General features: G+C 53.0%; 7 protein-coding genes across 7 annotated transcripts; 4 read left to right on the top strand and 3 right to left on the bottom strand.

Moving 5' to 3' along the window:
• Nucleotides 1-2,314: 2,314 nt before the first annotated feature.
• Nucleotides 2,315-2,986, top strand: M406DRAFT_322408 (uncharacterized protein). The gene has a single exon (XM_040919636.1). It carries the CDS (start codon nt 2,335-2,337, stop codon nt 2,926-2,928), a length of 594 nt encoding a protein of 197 aa, XP_040777465.1. The 5' UTR covers nt 2,315-2,334; the 3' UTR covers nt 2,929-2,986.
• An 899-nt stretch (nt 2,987-3,885) lies between these two features.
• M406DRAFT_255532 (dienelactone hydrolase family protein) lies at nt 3,886-4,993 on the top strand (the record flags this gene model as incomplete). Its single annotated transcript, XM_040917040.1, has 4 exons — nt 3,886-4,029; nt 4,226-4,443; nt 4,545-4,546; nt 4,605-4,993. 4 exons carry the CDS (start codon nt 3,886-3,888, stop codon nt 4,991-4,993), a joined length of 753 nt encoding a protein of 250 aa, XP_040777464.1.
• Nucleotides 4,994-5,354: 361 nt separating this feature from the next.
• On the bottom strand, nt 5,355-6,689 carry M406DRAFT_322407 (P-loop containing nucleoside triphosphate hydrolase protein). Its single transcript, XM_040919635.1, has 3 exons — nt 6,425-6,689; nt 6,248-6,353; nt 5,355-6,115 (listed from the first exon to the last, which is right to left on the bottom strand). Exons 1-3 carry the CDS (start codon nt 6,562-6,564, stop codon nt 5,531-5,533), a joined length of 831 nt encoding a protein of 276 aa, XP_040777463.1. The 5' UTR covers nt 6,565-6,689; the 3' UTR covers nt 5,355-5,530.
• A 332-nt stretch (nt 6,690-7,021) lies between these two features.
• M406DRAFT_89282 (uncharacterized protein) lies at nt 7,022-7,982 on the top strand (the record flags this gene model as incomplete). Its single annotated transcript, XM_040926143.1, has 2 exons — nt 7,022-7,557; nt 7,654-7,982. The coding sequence occupies exons 1-2, from the start codon at nt 7,140-7,142 to the stop codon at nt 7,980-7,982; spliced, it is 747 nt and encodes a 248-aa protein (XP_040777462.1). The 5' UTR covers nt 7,022-7,139.
• A 270-nt stretch (nt 7,983-8,252) lies between these two features.
• M406DRAFT_290972 (BING4CT-domain-containing protein) lies at nt 8,253-10,053 on the bottom strand (the record flags this gene model as incomplete). Its single annotated transcript, XM_040918934.1, has 3 exons — nt 9,519-10,053; nt 8,926-9,452; nt 8,253-8,858 (listed from the first exon to the last, which is right to left on the bottom strand). The coding sequence occupies exons 1-3, from the start codon at nt 10,039-10,041 to the stop codon at nt 8,253-8,255; spliced, it is 1,656 nt and encodes a 551-aa protein (XP_040777461.1). The 5' UTR covers nt 10,042-10,053.
• A 387-nt stretch (nt 10,054-10,440) lies between these two features.
• Nucleotides 10,441-12,992, top strand: M406DRAFT_256337 (DUF663-domain-containing protein; the record flags this gene model as incomplete). Its single annotated transcript, XM_040917096.1, has 2 exons — nt 10,441-10,549; nt 10,642-12,992. 2 exons carry the CDS (start codon nt 10,441-10,443, stop codon nt 12,990-12,992), a joined length of 2,460 nt encoding a protein of 819 aa, XP_040777460.1.
• A 64-nt stretch (nt 12,993-13,056) lies between these two features.
• On the bottom strand, nt 13,057-14,277 carry M406DRAFT_322406 (urease accessory protein UreG). Its single transcript, XM_040919634.1, has one exon. The coding sequence runs from the start codon at nt 13,983-13,985 to the stop codon at nt 13,143-13,145; it is 843 nt and encodes a 280-aa protein (XP_040777459.1). The 5' UTR covers nt 13,986-14,277; the 3' UTR covers nt 13,057-13,142.
• Between the last annotated feature and the right edge of the window lie 1,737 nt (nt 14,278-16,014).

The following is a 16,014-nucleotide window of genomic DNA, read 5'->3' as shown; positions in this document are numbered from 1 at the left end:
CTGTCATCATTAGTTGACCGATCTCTCACGCAGACAAAGTGTCTGCTTCAAGGTATACCGCAGGCTGAATGATGGCTCTGTGGTTTCAAGGTTGAAGGATGTCGACAACCATGTCAAATACAAGGATCCTCGCAGGCTTATAGGTCGTGTGACCCCCTCTCAGCATTTCATTGCCTCGACGCCACGCGCCCTACTCTCAACCGGTCCCCAGGCCCAAGAGGCAAGCCTGACGTGAGCGATGTCTGCCACGTAATTAACGGTATCAGGACATAAAGCCGAAGCACAGCATTCTTTCCATTGTCTGTTGCCCGGAAGCAACTGTGTCCTAGGCCTACCTGATCATTGTTCACACAAAACCCTCCCCCACACTTAGGACCCTCTTTCCTTCTGCCAACAAGATCTGACTTGGACTCTATATTCCGCAAGTCTTCAATGGCTTGTCTTGACGGGCTTCTGCGCTTCCTCGAGCGCTACTGAGCTTCCTTCAAACGCATGATCAAGGCGAGGAGGTGTGCTGTCATCGTTTCGAAAAAAAAACACTGGAAAACAGACACGGAGCAAGCATGATGTCCATGGCTTCCGGCCTCGCTCGCCAGTCCAGTCTACCAAGATGGCCACCCCTATAGATGTGTTTGGCGTTATTGTAAACGTCGTGCAGCTCACCGGGACTCTTTGCCAGGGATTCAAGTTGTTGAAAGAGTCCATCAAGGCGGTCAAAGAAGCGCGTTCAACTATCAGCCATCTCGAAGACAAAGTCAGTCGAATACAGAGCTATGTCCAGTCTATCGAACATTACCTCAAATGGCGACCGATGACCATTCCCAAAGAAGAGGAACTCCTCCATCTCATCAAGAAACTCACAGAGAGCTGCTATGCTACTCTGCAGGCCCTGTCCGAAAACCTGCCTAAACCGAAAGGTTCGGCTCAGAAGGTAGTGTTGGCGTTTAATCTCTGGGTCGAAAAACAGGGCATCAAGCAGAAGATTCATCTTATTGATGGATACATAAACGACTTTTCTTTGCTTCTGCAGGCTCTGAATTTGTAAGTGATGGCGGTTTGGTCATTGTTCAGAGTACTTCAGCTAACAGCATCGTCTTCCTAAAAAGATACAAGCTGGATCATGTCGCGTTAAAAGTCACCCAGGTCGACTCAACCATACGTGAGATCGCGTCCGCAGTCAACGCCTCCGCACGACTCCAACCCCTGAGCCCGACTGTGACTCTTTCCGAAGATGACCTGAAAGCTTTCCAACTCAAAAAGGAGGTGGCATCTTTCGCCAACCTTGCGGCTACGTCTGTAGTTCTTCATGAGTCGCCGGCCACGACGAGGCCATCATCAACATCGGCGTCTCTGCACCCCACAAATTCATTCTCCTCCGAAACAGCGACATTAAGAAGGGACCAACTGGAGTGCGAATGGGACGCGAATCGGGTGGCTTTCGATCGCCTCATGAGTTATAGTCTATACGAAAGTGCAGTGGACATTCAACATCGGGCTATGGTTATTCAAGAGCAATTGGCTGTGGACTGTGAGACTTGGAAACAAAGTGATAAGTTCCATGACATGCAGAACCAATTAGCCGACACCCTGATCCAATGCGACACGGAAGACCGCAAGGCCGAAGCGATCGCGATATTGCAAAGCCTGGCCAGCTCCTCATATCCGAGACAACAGCATTCAATATTCCCAGACTCGCCTTCGAACCCACTGTCGCCAACCCAACCTACACATAAGTACCTAGGGGTACAGAGAAAATTGGCCCAGCTCTATAAGGAAAGAGGCGAGCTGGAAACAGCATTGAAGATTCTCAACGAGGTTTTCACTACCTACAATAACGAGGAACCCAAAGACGTACCCAAAATCTCCGAAGTTGGCGAACATCTATTGGAACTCTACAGGGCTCGAAGAGAACATGCCGATACACGCCAACAGGCAGTGTCCATCTCACAACTCAACGGGTTCAAAAAGGAGCTGGAGATAGCCACCGGCAAGCCCTACCAGCAAACGACAACATGCGCCCAAGCTGTGCGATGGTGTGAGGAAAGGGGCATCCCGCTTGCTGACAAGAGTCAAGACTGCCGTTTTGATATCATGGATGAGGATGGCAAGTCTTCGCCTTTGCACAGAGCAGCGGAGCTTTGCTGTGACGAAATTGTGCTCCAGCAGATGATTGAGAACTCGGACACCCTTGAGAACTCGAATGAAGATTGCGAGACCCCGCTGCTTCTTGCTGTCGGGTCGTCAAATTTGACTGCCGTCAAGCTTCTGTTGCTGAACAAGGCCAGTGTCCAGGCCTGCGACCTTGAGGGCCAGACTCCCCTCCACAAAAGCCAGATGCCCACAGTGACCAAGCTGCTTCTGGGCGACCGCCTCCGCCGACCTAGTGGAGCCACAGTCAGCTCCATCAACACCACCGATTGGGATCTGGACATAGATGCGCAGGATACCTACAAGATGACGCCTCTCTATAAGGCCTGCAGTGCCGGCCAAGAAAAGATCGTCAAGCTTCTGCTCTCGGCGCATGCTGATCCGAAAATTCGTCGATACAGTCAGAGTCCACTAGCTGTTGCGATCGAGTCAAAGGCCGAACGGTACTCGGGTACACAGGGTCGCCAGAGGAGGATATCCATCGTGAAAGATTTGATACAAGCACGTGCAGATCCGGAGACTGGGAAGGAGGTCTTACGGAATCGCAAAAACCGCAAGCTCCCAGAGGACGGCATGCTTCTCAAAGTTCTGGAAGGGCGGGCCGAGGTTCCCTCTCTGTTTTCACCTAGTATCAAGTCCTTTGAAGTTGGAGAATCGTCTTCTAGCACGGGCAGCAATGACCGTTCATCAACGTCAATCATGTCGCTGGAACCGCTCTCTTTTGGGCCAATCACTTTGGATGACCTCTCCTCCAGGGAACTTCCGAGGTCAGAAAAGTGAATTGTGTATTTATTAGTCTTTGTTGATGATCAAAATGTCAGAGAATGAATCATGTCGGAAGTAAACCGTGGCACCATTATCATACTTGGGTGGATATTGAGGGTTTTGAACGGGCCGGGGGGGGGGGGGGAGGTGCAAAAATATGCGAGGGGGCGTCGTTGGCCTTTGTGTTGAAAATAACTTAGATAAAACAGCAATAAGAGATCCTTGCTTGACCAGGATAGACACATCAGAAGTTTATCTCTACTAAGACACGATGCGTTTTGTGAAATTATAACATATGCACCACTCGATATATATTAGCCCATCTGAACTCTCACCAAAATCCTGAAACCTCTTTAGACAACAACATTTTCTACGGTGCAGTGAGCTGTTTCCGATCCTATTTCCCACGAAGCTGGAGTGTGATTCATAAAATGTTTAGTAATGTATATGCTGTTTTCTGACTCGTTCGATCCTCTCTTATGAAAAGCCGGAAAACGCTTTTCGAACCACTTAACTTGTCACAATTACCGTCTAATACTTTCAGCATCAGTCAATGGATATTCCTAGCCATCGCATGTGTTTCTCTGGCCGGTCCATCTGAGTGAAGTCTACTATTACGTCTCGTTTCTTGTGGGCTGTATCCCCACAAGTCTAACACTTCGCGTCCGCCAAATAAGCACAGACGACATCACGCGAAGGTCCTACAATTCTCATTCGCTAATAATGTGGCAAAGTTTGCATAAGTATATTTGCTGCAGTACACAAAGTCCGACTTCAATTCATCCCTTAACGCCGATCTGCCGCTTTGCGGCACAGGTGTGCTTTCATCTTCTCTACTACATTTACTTCTCAGTTCTATTCACATTGCCGACAAAGCTATAGAAATATGGTCGTACTGGCTGTACCGTGCACTCTTCCACTCGGGTTCCTAGAACTGCGCGCCCGACAGTCTATTTGAATTGATCAAATAAGATGAGCATTGAATCTTGTTGCCTGCAAGGCTTTGCATGGGGTGCAGAACCATGTGGCAGTATCGGAAGTCTGGCCGATCTCAAGACATATATCACTGGCACAAGTGATACAGCTGCAGTCCTGATTATCCATGATCTCTTTGGTGTGAGTCGCACTGATAAATCTAGATCTCCGATTCACTATACGCATCTGGGCATGTACAAGCGCCCGCCTTCAAGATGCTTCAGATCAAATCTAAATCGTTGCTACTATGCCTGTGCAGGGCTTTCCCCTTCTCTTTTTTGGAAGACTCTTTGAGTCATAGAATCACTGATATAGACTGACTTCATTCATTTGTCAGTGGGAGTTCCGAAATACGCGCCTGCTTGCAGACCATTATGCAGCAGAGGCCGGCGTGACGGTTTACGTGCCTGACTTTTTCGACGGCGAGATCCTACCCATCCAAGCGATGTTGAAAGATGAGTGGTACAAAGTTGATGTGGCCGGGTTTATGCAGACAAATGGACGAAAAGCCAGAGAGCCAGGAGTCTTTGCCTGTGCAAGGGTATTGCGAGACAAGTAAGCTATCCCTGGAAAGCGAGGAGCAAGGCCTTTCTCCTTGTAGATGAACTGTGTTTCCCAGCTGGTCACATACATAGTGCTGATGATACGCTGTCTAGGTGTGAGTAAATTCTAGGCGCGTGAATCTTCGGAGAATTAACCCAATGCTATCCCGATAGACAAACACGTAGGAGCCGTCGGCTTCTGCTACGGCGGATGGGCCGCCTTCCGGCTCGGGTCCCGAGAGCATCAGCATTCACCTCTGGTAGACTGCATTTCTGTCGGCCATCCGTCACTCCTTGCGAAAGATGACATCGACCAGGTTGCCGTCCCGCTTCAGGTCCTCGCGCCGGAGCATGATCCCGCGTATACGGCCGAGCTCAAGGCTTATACTTTCGAAACGGTGACGAGGCTGGGGATCCCGTTTGTTTATCGTCATTTCCCTGGCGTTGCCCACGGTTGCCTTGTACGTGGTGAAGAGAACAAACCCCACGAGCGGGAGGCCTTGGTCAAGGGGAAGAATGCTGTTGTTGGTTGGCTGAAGGAATACTTACATGAAAGGACTTGAGTAGGGCTTCAGTCATCTTCCACTGGCGAGATAGCATTTGGCTTTGTCTTCATCTTCAGTCTATTACTTTTACTAGTTGTTATATCTTTCTACTACGGTTGCAGAAGTTTCCACTTGTGAGATACCTGAAGACCAGAAAGTAGAGCGTGTTTCAAGTATGTAGAATAGATCGTAGTCCTCATGGCAAGCTTTGTGTTAGTTGAATAAGGTTCTTGGCTTAGAAGTTGTGAAGAAACTGAGGAGGTACGTGATGTCCTTGAGAAAAGGATACTTCATCATGTGGAACATCAAAGCCAAACTACGTCTAGCAAACTTAGTCATCTCTTGAGCGTCTAGACGACTGATCTTCAAGGTCATTCTTAAGTAAAAATTGGATTTCTGGGTACTGCTTTCCAAACAACCGCCTTTGTCAAGAGGGCGATTCACTCGAGATACATATCTTCCACATGACTTGGACCTAGATCGGCCTCTCGTTGGATAAGATCACTGTAGATCAACCCTTATGAGCTAGGCGAGGTTGATAGGCGGCGAAATACCTCACTTTCTGGCATGCCACCCCTCCAAGGCCCCCATGACCTGCTCAACCGCCCACTCGAGCGTCTCCTCAAAGTCAAAGTCCACACTTCGGCCGCCCCCCTCCTTCGCTTCGGACGACTGCTGGGCCAGGACCCCTTTCTCCCGCAGCACATCCCAAGCCAGCCTACCCCCCTCGACATCGCCGCCCTCGAACATCCACGCGTGGGCATCGACGTAGTTTGGCCACACGATCTTGTCCACGTAGCCCGGCGGGTCCTTCCAAAAGCCCTCGAGCGTGACATAGCCGTCTCTCGCCTCGCGCCGTTGGGTCGCCTTGGCGTGGCTCACCTGCAGGAAGAGCTTGATGTCGAGCAGGGACATGATGCCGCTGAAGTCTGGTGGGGAGTAGAGGAGAAAGCCATCGAGGAGACACATCCGGAGCGGAGATGAGGAGGCTGATGCGGCGGTGTCATTGTTGAATATGTCGTGGCCTGGTTTGCCCGGTTCCAGCCAGGCTGAGACCTTGGCCTTCATGGCTGCTATCTTGGCCTCGGAGGCGGGACACTGTCCTACCGAGTTCTTGTCTTCTTTCGAATCCACAAAGGGCTGTGAAAGAAGAGAGGAAGGGGAGAAGAGTCCTCTGGTAAGCAAGATGAGGTGTGACGACGAGGAGAGCAAGAAGCACCTTCGCCATCACTCTTCGAAAGGGGTGCTTCCTCGCAAGTCAAGAAGGCTTACAGGAAATGTGCCCTCGGAGCGGATATGTGTGAGAGCCTTCTCCATATCGGGAATGTTCAGCGACTCGGCGCAGTCCCAGTCTAGGAGACCATGTCTCGTGGGGAGCCTGTGCCGGTGTTGTCTCAGCTCTACTGTATATATACTCACGTGGGAATGAATTTTGCGATGACTACTGACTCTTCTTCTGGACGGTAGAAGTCATCCTCGTGTAGGACGAAGGTGTTTGGGAATATGTCACGCAATAACCTCGCGAGGGTTGTCTTGCCGCTGGATGAGCAGCCTGAGAGGCCTACAATGACTGCCTTTTGGTCGCCCATAATGGTGATGACACAAAAGGAAGGGAAAAGAAGAAAGGAAACAAAGAGGTCTCTGTCAAGAATGATCCAAAAAAGTAAATTCGCTGATGCTAACGATATCGATATCGATAGAAGCACCATACGAGTAACTTCATCTCCGTAAGGCAGGCGTGCAAGGATGAGATAGAGTGGGAAATCCGGGGCGATGATAACGATTCCCCGGCAGGCCCCAAACAGTGCAGAGATAGTGGCTTCATGCCAGCCGCAGGGCCCCTGAAAGAACCAGAGGACCTTTCATCCCATGTCCCCTGTCCACCCTGAATTGACAACTCAAACTTTTGGATGGGTGACGCAACTATCTTCTGGCCAGACCACTCCAAAAATCGTCTCCAGCTTTATTCCACCAACACAGCTAGCAGCGACCTCGAGTCCTCACAACTGAATTGTACAGCTACACACCTCCACTCTGTCTAAACCACACGAACCAGTCCGTCACCTATTCAATCAAGCAGGCTGATTGAGAGCCTTACCATCCACCAAGCCACAGAAAGAAAAGTAAATTAAAGGAGAGCAGACAAGAAAAGAAAGCAGGAGAAATGCCCGAGCCAGATCACACCCTCGTGGTGATAACGACCTCGGTCGTCGCACTCATCACGGGCTTCCTCCTCGGCGTCTACAGCATTCGCGGCTACCTGATCTCGCCTGAGCTGGTCAAGGAGTCCCGCGCTAACTATGACGACCCAGTCGACAGCGACGAGACGGACATTGACGAGGACGAGACCGTCCTGGACCACGCGCCGAACTGGGCCAACGGCGAGGCGGCTGACCGGAAGCAGGGGCTGAGGGTATCCGCTGCCCCAGAGGACAAGACGAACAAGAAGAAGAAGAAGACAAATAAGACTACGGCGGCAGAGGAGGAGAAGACCGCATCGACCGGCGCATCCACGGTCGAGGATACCGGCGAGGAGTGCAAGCTGGTGCTTGTAGTGAGGACGGACTTGGGGATGACCAAGGGTGAGTACACCTGACCCACAAGACATACACACAATCTGTCCTCCCTTCTTTCCCCTAGCGATACCGCTACTAACCAGATTCTCAACTCGTCAACAGGCAAGATCGCAGCACAGTGCTCCCATGCGACTCTAGCCTGCTACAAGACCCTCTCCCGCGATGCCCGCAGGCTCGGTCCCCAGAGCGCCGCCGCCCGCCTCCTGTCGCGGTGGGAGCGCCACGGTCAGGCCAAGGTCGCCCTGCAGGTCAAGACGCAGGACGAGATGATGACGCTGATGGGCACTGCCCAGAGCCTGGGCATTACGGCCGAGGTCATCCAGGATGCTGGGCGGACCCAGATCGATCCGGGCAGCCTGACTGTTCTGGGTGTGGGGCCTGCGCCCAAGAGCAAGGTGGACCAGGTCACTGGCGGACTAAAGCTGCTTTGAGGGATGCTTATCATGCTCGAGGTCTGAGGGACAAGGGGCATGGTTTATCTCTGGATCCCGCTGGTGTTCTCGATTTGGAAACATTGCATTGTAACTGGCGTTGGGGGAATACGAAAACGACTATGATAGAAAGGGCAGGGCTCATTATAAGGCGGGGGAAAAAAAAAGATAAAAACAATTAGAAGGTCTTTTTGGGGAGTGCAATGGAACTCTTGTCACAAGGGTGGATGTATCATTCAAATTAATTGGGTATCTGCGAGCTCGTGTGGCTCATCTCTCCTTCTTTGCAAAGCGTGCCAGCGCCGGACCGAGCTCTTCTTGCTGTTCCTGGTGCGCCGCCTTGTTCTTCTGCTGCAGCTCATTCCAAATCTCGTCCACCCGCAACCTCTTCTCGTCAATGATGTTCTTCTTCCTCTGCTTCCTCAGGTATTTCTTTAATGCTGCGTTTCGGCCCCTTGCCTTGTTTCTGATCTGCTCCTCAACGTCCTCCGGCGCCGCATCCAGATCACGCTCGGCCTGGCGCTGCGCCTCTGAGCGCAGATCGAGATTGCCTACAAAGTTGGGATCCAAGGCGATCATCTCCGGGGAGAGCTTGTTAAGCAGACCCTTGACCTCGGCCTCCTGTCGCTGCTTGACGGTCTCGTATGGGTTGACTTCCAAGGCGTCGAAGTTGGCCTCGCCTGCGCCCGGTACCAGGATGGATGAGAAGCCCTCGTCGTGGCCGATGCCGAGCACGTCCTCGAACGGACACCATCTGACCCTCTCGACGCGCTTTCCTTCCTTTCCCCATGTTAGATAGGGGCTTTGGACCTTCTCTTGCATAGCTCTGTGTTTTGAGAACAGGCCCTTCCATATTGTTGCACTTGTGCCCCATCCCTAATTTGTAGAGTCAATATCTCTGTTAAGGTTGCCGCTACATTTTATAGAGAGAGTAGGGACATACCAGTGCCGTCAGCCCAGTGTCTGAGATAGCCACAGACGTGGCTGGTGACCTTGTGAAATAGCTGTTCACCTCCTTGAACATTCGAATGTCCCAAACCGCCATCTTCTTATCCTGCCCAGCTGAGACCATGTATCGGCCCTCTCGGTCAACTGCCAAGGAGCGTACTGGTCCCTTGTGCGCCAAAAGCTTGACAAGAGGTTCTGAGGAATTTGGTGACCACAGTGTGACTGTTCCGTTTTGGTGTCCAATATGACATATGGCGTTCCAAGAATTTTGGGTCATGGAACATGGCGCTCCTCCCTTTGTGTGAATTTCGGATACAAGCTGGCCGGTCGAGATGTCCTGGTACTTCAGATTGCTCGATATACCCAGAGTCGCGAGGAGGAAGTGGTACGGCAGGAATTCCATGTGCGACACCTCCACATGCTTCTTCAGACAGTGGAGTTCAACACCGTTTCTGTCGTATATGTAGACGTATTTCTTTTGCGCGACGGCGAAGTATTGGTTGTTGTGGAGCCACTGGATGTCTGCAGATATAATTGTAAGCAATGAATTGCCTGGCTCGAATGGAGTTGTACAACAGGAGCGCATACCTCTGATCGTCTCACCCAGCTGCAGCTCGCAACCCAGCTTGCCCTCCCGGAAGTCCATCGTCGCAACATGGCCCTTCCTACCAGCAAGCAGCAGCTCTCGTCCATTCCTAGTGTACTCGCAGTGATATGGGCCAAGTTCGTCCAACTTCAGTTCGAGCCTCTTCTGTGCTGTCTCGACCGCGGCTTCGGAGGTGATCTCGTCCTGGCGCACCCGGTAAGTCCGCTCCAATTCCGACTCGGCCTCGAGGAAGCCGGACTCATTTTCGAGCAGGATTTCGGCATCCTTCGCTTTCGTAATGGCCGTATGGTACTTGGACTCGAGCTTCTTCATGTTGGTGCGCAGTTTCTTGTCGCGCACGTTGCGCAGGTCGACGCCCTTGCCCCGGCCATAATCGCGGTTGGCCTGTTTCTGACGCCGCCGTCGCTGTTGTTCTTCTTTGGAGAGGAGGGAGGTGCGGGCGTCGCGGACCTGCAGGGCGCCATTTGGCTGCGCCTTGCTGGATGTGGCCTTCTCGTCGCTCATTGTTGACGGTAGCGACACTGGGCAAGATTTGGTGATTGGGGAGGGTGAGGGGGGAGGGTGAGGGTCGAGAGTAGGATTCAGAAATTCTGAGTTTTGGGAAACTTTCCTTGCAGGGGGCCCTGGCAAAGTGGCTTATCGATAGGCTGGACCCCACCATAAATTTCTGGTAAACGATTAAAATCCTCCCCGCTATTTGCAATTGGGAGAAGGCGGAAGGAGAAAGGAAAAAAATAAATAAGAGTGATAAGAAGGCAACCCAGGCACTTCCAAAATAGATGCTGCTCCATCACAACTGCACCAAGGCGTTCCTCGACTCTCCTCACAGATCTTCAATCCCTTGCTGCCATCGTGGCGACCTCACACCTCCCATTTCGTTTCAAGGCAGGCGGCAATTCCACAATGCCGTCCGCTGTGGCGAGCCATTCGCACCGGCCGACGACCAAGGTCAACAACAAGGGCTTCAAGTCGAAAAAGGCTACCAAGAGTGCTCTGAGGGATCAAGCCAAAGGTGAGAAGGCTGCAAGAGGCCAACACTGGTACATACAGTCAATTTTTATTGAGAGCCCTGCACTAATCTGGCGTTTTATTTCACTCGCATAGGCAAGGTCCCCAATGAGCGTCGAAAGACCCCCCACCAACAAGTCATGTCCAAGCTCGACCGTCGAAACCAGGCCAAGCAGAGGCAGGCCACCAAGCATAAGGAGCACCAGAGGGAGGCGTCCGTCTTCGCCGGCCGTGACGGCGCCCCTCGGAATGTTGCAGTCATCCCGCTCTGCGCCGACGGCGATGCAACCACTGCGATCCGATTCTTGAACCAGAGCATTGACCTGGACCAGAAAGTGGCTCTGGGCACCACTCGCGTGCCAGTGGATCGGTTCAAGCAGAAGCTTCAATACATCGCGGTTCCTCGTGATCTCACAGCCTGCCTGGATGCCGCCCGTGCCGCCGATTTTGTCGTGCTGATCCTATCGGCCGACGTGGAGGTGGACGATCTCGGCGAGCTGATCCTTCGCAGCGTGGAGAGCCAGGGCCTGTCGACTCTGTTCACCGTTGTGCAGGGTCTGAGCAAGATCGAGCCTGCGAAGCAGAGGAATTCCGTCCTCGACTCGCTGCGGTCATTCATTACGCATTTCCACCCGGAGCAGCACAAGATCTACAGCCTCGAGAACAGGCAAGAATGCTCCAACCTGATGAGATCGCTCTGCAGCACAATGCCAAAGGGAATCAAGTGGCGCGACGATCGGAGTTGGATGGTGCTGGAAGACGTTCGCTTTGGGGACTCAGAGGAAGCCTCCACCGTGCTCACTGGTGTAGTCAGGGGCAAGGGTCTCAAGGCAGACCGTCTTGTGCAGGTGGGTGACTGGGGCACATTCAAAATCGAAAAGATTACGGCTGCTCCTCTGTCGAAGAGGGGCAAGAAGTCGGACGAGGGCATGAACGTGGATGACGAGGCCGAGAACGAGCTGGACCGCCCGACCGAGGATCAAGATGACCTGGCCGATTTGGCGCCGGAAGAGGTGCTCATGGACGACGCAGATGGTGACCTTGACCTGGATGATGCTACTTCGGTGGCACCATCGACAAAGAAGGGAGTTTTGCTGGATGACCATCACTACTTTTCGGAAGACGAGGGGGACACGGCGATAGAGAAGAGAAGGGTACCCAAAGGCACTTCGAAATATCAAGCTGCTTGGTACCTGGACGACAACGTGTCCGACTCGGGCTCTGATATGACAGACATCGAGATGGAGGAAGAGGAGGAGGAGGGTGACGATGTTGCAGCACCTGAGGATGGTATGGAGGGAATTGTGGATGACGGCCAGACTGAGGCTGGCCTGTCAGAATACCCTCGGTCAGAAGCCGCCTTCATGGAGCTTGATGAGGAAGAAGATGCGGCACAACTGGCGCAGTACAGGTCCAAGAAGAAGGACGAGGCCGAGGAGGATATGGAGTTCCCGGATGAGATCGAACTGCACCCTCATGTCCTGGCACGCGAGAGGTTGGCGAGGTACCGAGGACTGAAAAGTCTGCGGACGAGCTCCTGGGAGCAGGACGAGGATAGGGCGCACGAGCCCGAGGAGTGGCGCAGGCTCCTGCAGGTTCAGGACTACCAGGCCTCGCGAGTGCGATCTGTGCGCGAGGCTCTTGTGGGAGGTGTGCAAGCTGGCACACGCGTCCATGTTCATATCAGCGGCGTGCCCTCCGAGGTCAAGGCCAGTTTCGACCCAGCCAGGCCCGCCACTCTGTTCTCTCTGCTCCGGCACGAGAACAAGCGGGCCGCAGTCAACTTTCTCATCAATTTGAGCTCAGATCACCCCAAGTCCATCAAGTCGAAGGAGGAGTTGATCATCCAGTACGGCCCTCGGCGGTTTGTGATCCACCCCCAGTTCTCGCAGGGCGACAACACACCCAACGATGTCCACAAGTACTGCCGCTTCCTCCACCCAGGCCAGTCTGCAGTAGCGACGTTTATGGGGCCGGTGATGTGGGGTGCCGTGCCAGCACTCTTCTTCAAGAGGTCTGCGCCTGATGAGGAGAAGGGCGAGGACGAGTCCGACCTGCCTTTGACGCTGGTCGGCACCGGCACTGCCCTGTCACCATCTACATCTCGCGTCATCGCCAAGCGAATCATCCTGACCGGCCACCCTTACCACATTCACAAGAAGATCGTCACGATCCGCTACATGTTCTTCAACCGCGAGGACGTGGACTGGTTCAAGGCTCTACCCCTGTGGACGAAGAGGGGCCGCAGCGGCTACGTCAAGGAGCCTCTGGGCACGCACGGATACTTCAAGGCTACGTTTGATGGGCGGATCAACCCTCAGGACAGTATCGGTGTCAGCCTGTACAAGAGGGTATGGCCTCGCAATGCGATGCCACTCACAACATCTCTGCTGGATCCTTCAGAGGTGCCGGCACAGGATGAGGATGATGATGCGATGGCGGTTTGAATAGAGAAGACCAGCGAGGAAGGAGAGTCCCGTATGAGTTGATGACCAGGCGTTCGTAGGGAATGGGTATATCGCCGCCGTATACTAGAGCTCAATTATTATATGAATCCCTTTTATGATGATGACCAACAATCCCCGCCCCCTCCCACTTCACTTCTTCAGAGCATCCAGGCCAGGCGTGGGCGTGGGACCGCCTTTGGACTTTTGCACGTCCTCAGCACCACTGGCCCTCCATGCGCTCAAGATCAAGTTCACAATATGATCCACGCCCACATCCTTCTTCACCTGCGCAAACACAGTAGGCCCACCCTCACGCATCTTGCGCGCATCCCTCTCCATCACACCCAAGTCCGCGCCCACGGCCTCGGCCAGGTCAGTCTTGTTCACCACCAGCAGGTCGCTCTGCGTGATGCCCGGCCCGCCCTTGCGCGGGACCTTGTCGCCACCGCTCACGTCGATGACGTAGATGATGAAGTCGGCCAACTCGCGGCTGTAGTTGGCAGCGAGGTTATCCCCGCCGCTCTCGATGAGCAGCAGATCGGTGCCGAACTCGGCGTGCAGGTCCTCGAGGGCGGCCAGGTTGGCGCTGATGTCCTCGCGCACGGCGGCGTGGGGACAGCCACCCGTCTCGATGGCGCGGATGCGCGGGGCCGGGAGCGCAGCGTGGCGGGTCAGGAACTCGGCGTCCTCGCGCGTGAAGATGTCGTTGGTGACGGCGGCGATGTTGTAGCGCTCGCGCAGGGCCAGGCACAGGGCCAGCATCAGGGCTGTCTTGCCGGAGCCTACGGGCCCGCCGATGCCGACTGTGAAGGCGCGCCCGGCCCAGCTGCGGCCCTGCACGATGGGCATCTCGCGGCCAAGGTAGGAGCCTGGGCCTGTGAGGATCTCGTGCGAGTGGCCGTGTTCTTGGGCGTTGAAGGTGCCTGTGGTGAGGCCTTCGTGGGAGTGGCTGTGGGCGCCTGGGCCGTCGTGAGAGTGGGTGTGGGTTGCCATGGTGTTTTTTTTGGTTTCTCTTTCTTGGTTTTTCTTTTCTTTCGAGGTTTGCCTTTGGATAGATGGATGAATTTTCTAGGTGGGGTTGGGTTGCGTAAGAGGAGGTAAATTCTCAGCTCCTTGTAAAGAGGCGTGAGAGGTGGTGGTGATTCAGGTCTTCTGGCAGTTGATCAGTGATGTCTGTGGTTCAGAATGCCAAATGTAATGATGGCCTGGGGTGTTATGATGGTGGTTTTTTTTTGGATTGAGGTCTTGATGGGTGAATGAGAGTGAGTTCAAGTCCTGAAATGAGAGTGAAGTGGGCAGACAGATGTTGAGATGGGCCCAGGCTGATGTTATGCGGTAGCTTGCTGTAGCTTAGCTGTCGACCCCACGAGATATTTAGGCGGGGTGGAGGTGCTGTGATCTAAGATCTCGAGGAGGGGTTCAGATGATAAGGCGCCGAGGCCAGGGGCAGCCATGCTATCTGAGGCCCTAATTGAGCTCCTGTGGGGTCTAGTATGGAACCTGGTCAGTTGGTGTGCTTACATAAGTATTTGCATCCTGTGCCAGAACAGTCTTGCCTGTTAAATGAGAAAGTGTTGTAGGTAATATTTAATTTTCCTGAAGCGAGCTGCTGTTCGAAAGATATCTTGTCTATGAAAGGGCTGCGGAAAAGAGACGGTCACTATATCTTTACAATGTGCATATCTCACAAGAAGGGAAAATGATTCCAGGTTCTGTAATTCCATGTTTGAAGAAAGAAGAACAATAGAGTGACCATGTCGAGAATAAACATCTCAGACAAAGGTCGAAACACTACTTCTGTCAAGAGATATTCTACTTGACTGCCACCATTCCGTACAAGTACCATCTATACAGTATTGGAGTTTCCGTATTAATGTCGAGTAGATTGTTTTTTGAGCGATTAGATTTCCCTCTTTCCAATTAGAACCCCACCCCACGAGCTGATATTGCCTCTTAGCCTGACAATGCATGTATATTTGCGTATGCTTGGCGTGAAGAGGTGAGAGGCTGTGTTTCGCTTACTGCTTGCATGCTAGTTGATAGGAGTTAGCAGGATCCTGGTAATGCTTCTTTCCCCCCCAGAACAGGTCAACATTATACGTAAGCATGTCAGCTTTTAGCCACCCTCTACGGTACTGCAGCTGCAATAAGCAACCTCCCTCACGAAGCTATGTGCATCTGACAACTCGTGCAATCCCGCTTCATATTCAATATCTGTCTGCTGAAAACGAAACCAGACGGCAGTGAACGGCATACTCTTTCTCACCATGCTCATCGCCAAGGACATAAGAGCTACGAATGACCATCTGGACATCATCAAGACAGTATTTGTCGGGGCGCTGCAACCTGGCAACCTCGTTCTTTTCCCGGTCCGGCCCTCATTTGAGCCAAGGCCGGTCAGCGATGACGATTTCGCGATGGAAACGGGCGAGGGTGGATTGCAAAGAATTGCTAGAAAGGGTAAAGGTCCGTCGCGCACGCAAGACGCCGACCTGATCCGCGTCGAGACGGGCCAGAGCCTCTGCAACGCCTGCGCCAGTGCGCTCGGCTATCTAGCCCGGTATCTCGAGCAAAAGACTTCTGTCGCCAACTTCTACGAGAAAAAAGACAGGCTAGCACCCAACGTGGTTCTGCACTGGAACCTGCTGTCGCTCTTGCACTCGGACGTGCGCGGCTGCCACTTGTGCTCTCTCATCCGTGCGCACATAGAACTCGAGTTTTTTCTATGCCTTGAGTTTTTGAAAAACAGTCGAATCGAGCTGGTGCTGGACTCCAACCTCGAATACGTCGACTCATCGACCTCGAAGCCGCCAGAGGCATCCACGGATGCAGTCGAACATATGTACTTGGCATGTGCCCTGGCGTACAACCCTGAGCCGGAAAGGACTGAGAAGAATTATAAGCAGATTTTCAAACTGCGCCTCTGGCCGTCTCCCAAGCACGACGCTTTGTTTATGCGTGAGCTGCCGGCTGACGATATTTCATCATCCAGTCGCCTCGAAGTTATGCCTAGGGGCTCCAG

The sequence above is a fragment of the Cryphonectria parasitica genome (assembly GCF_011745365.1).
Source record: "Cryphonectria parasitica EP155 unplaced genomic scaffold M406scaffold_4, whole genome shotgun sequence".
Taxonomy (NCBI): Eukaryota; Fungi; Ascomycota; class Sordariomycetes; order Diaporthales; family Cryphonectriaceae; genus Cryphonectria; species Cryphonectria parasitica.
Note: the sequence above shows the minus strand (reverse complement) of the source record. Positions and strands in the feature narration are given on the sequence as shown.

Coding starts and splice junctions, on each gene's coding strand:
- M406DRAFT_322408 (XM_040919636.1), top strand. CDS start 2,335: ATGCCCACAGTGACCAAGCTGCTTCTGGGCGACCGCCTCCGCCGACCT.
- M406DRAFT_322407 (XM_040919635.1), bottom strand. CDS start 6,564: ATGGGCGACCAAAAGGCAGTCATTGTAGGCCTCTCAGGCTGCTCATCC. Junction 6,354..6,424: donor TTCTACCGTCCAGAAGAAGA/GTCAGTAGTCAT, acceptor ACACCGGCACAG/GCTCCCCACGAGACATGGTC. Junction 6,116..6,247: donor GCTCCGAGGGCACATTTCCT/GTAAGCCTTCTT, acceptor CTTCTTTCACAG/CCCTTTGTGGATTCGAAAGA.
- M406DRAFT_322406 (XM_040919634.1), bottom strand. CDS start 13,985: ATGGCAACCCACACCCACTCTCACGACGGCCCAGGCGCCCACAGCCAC.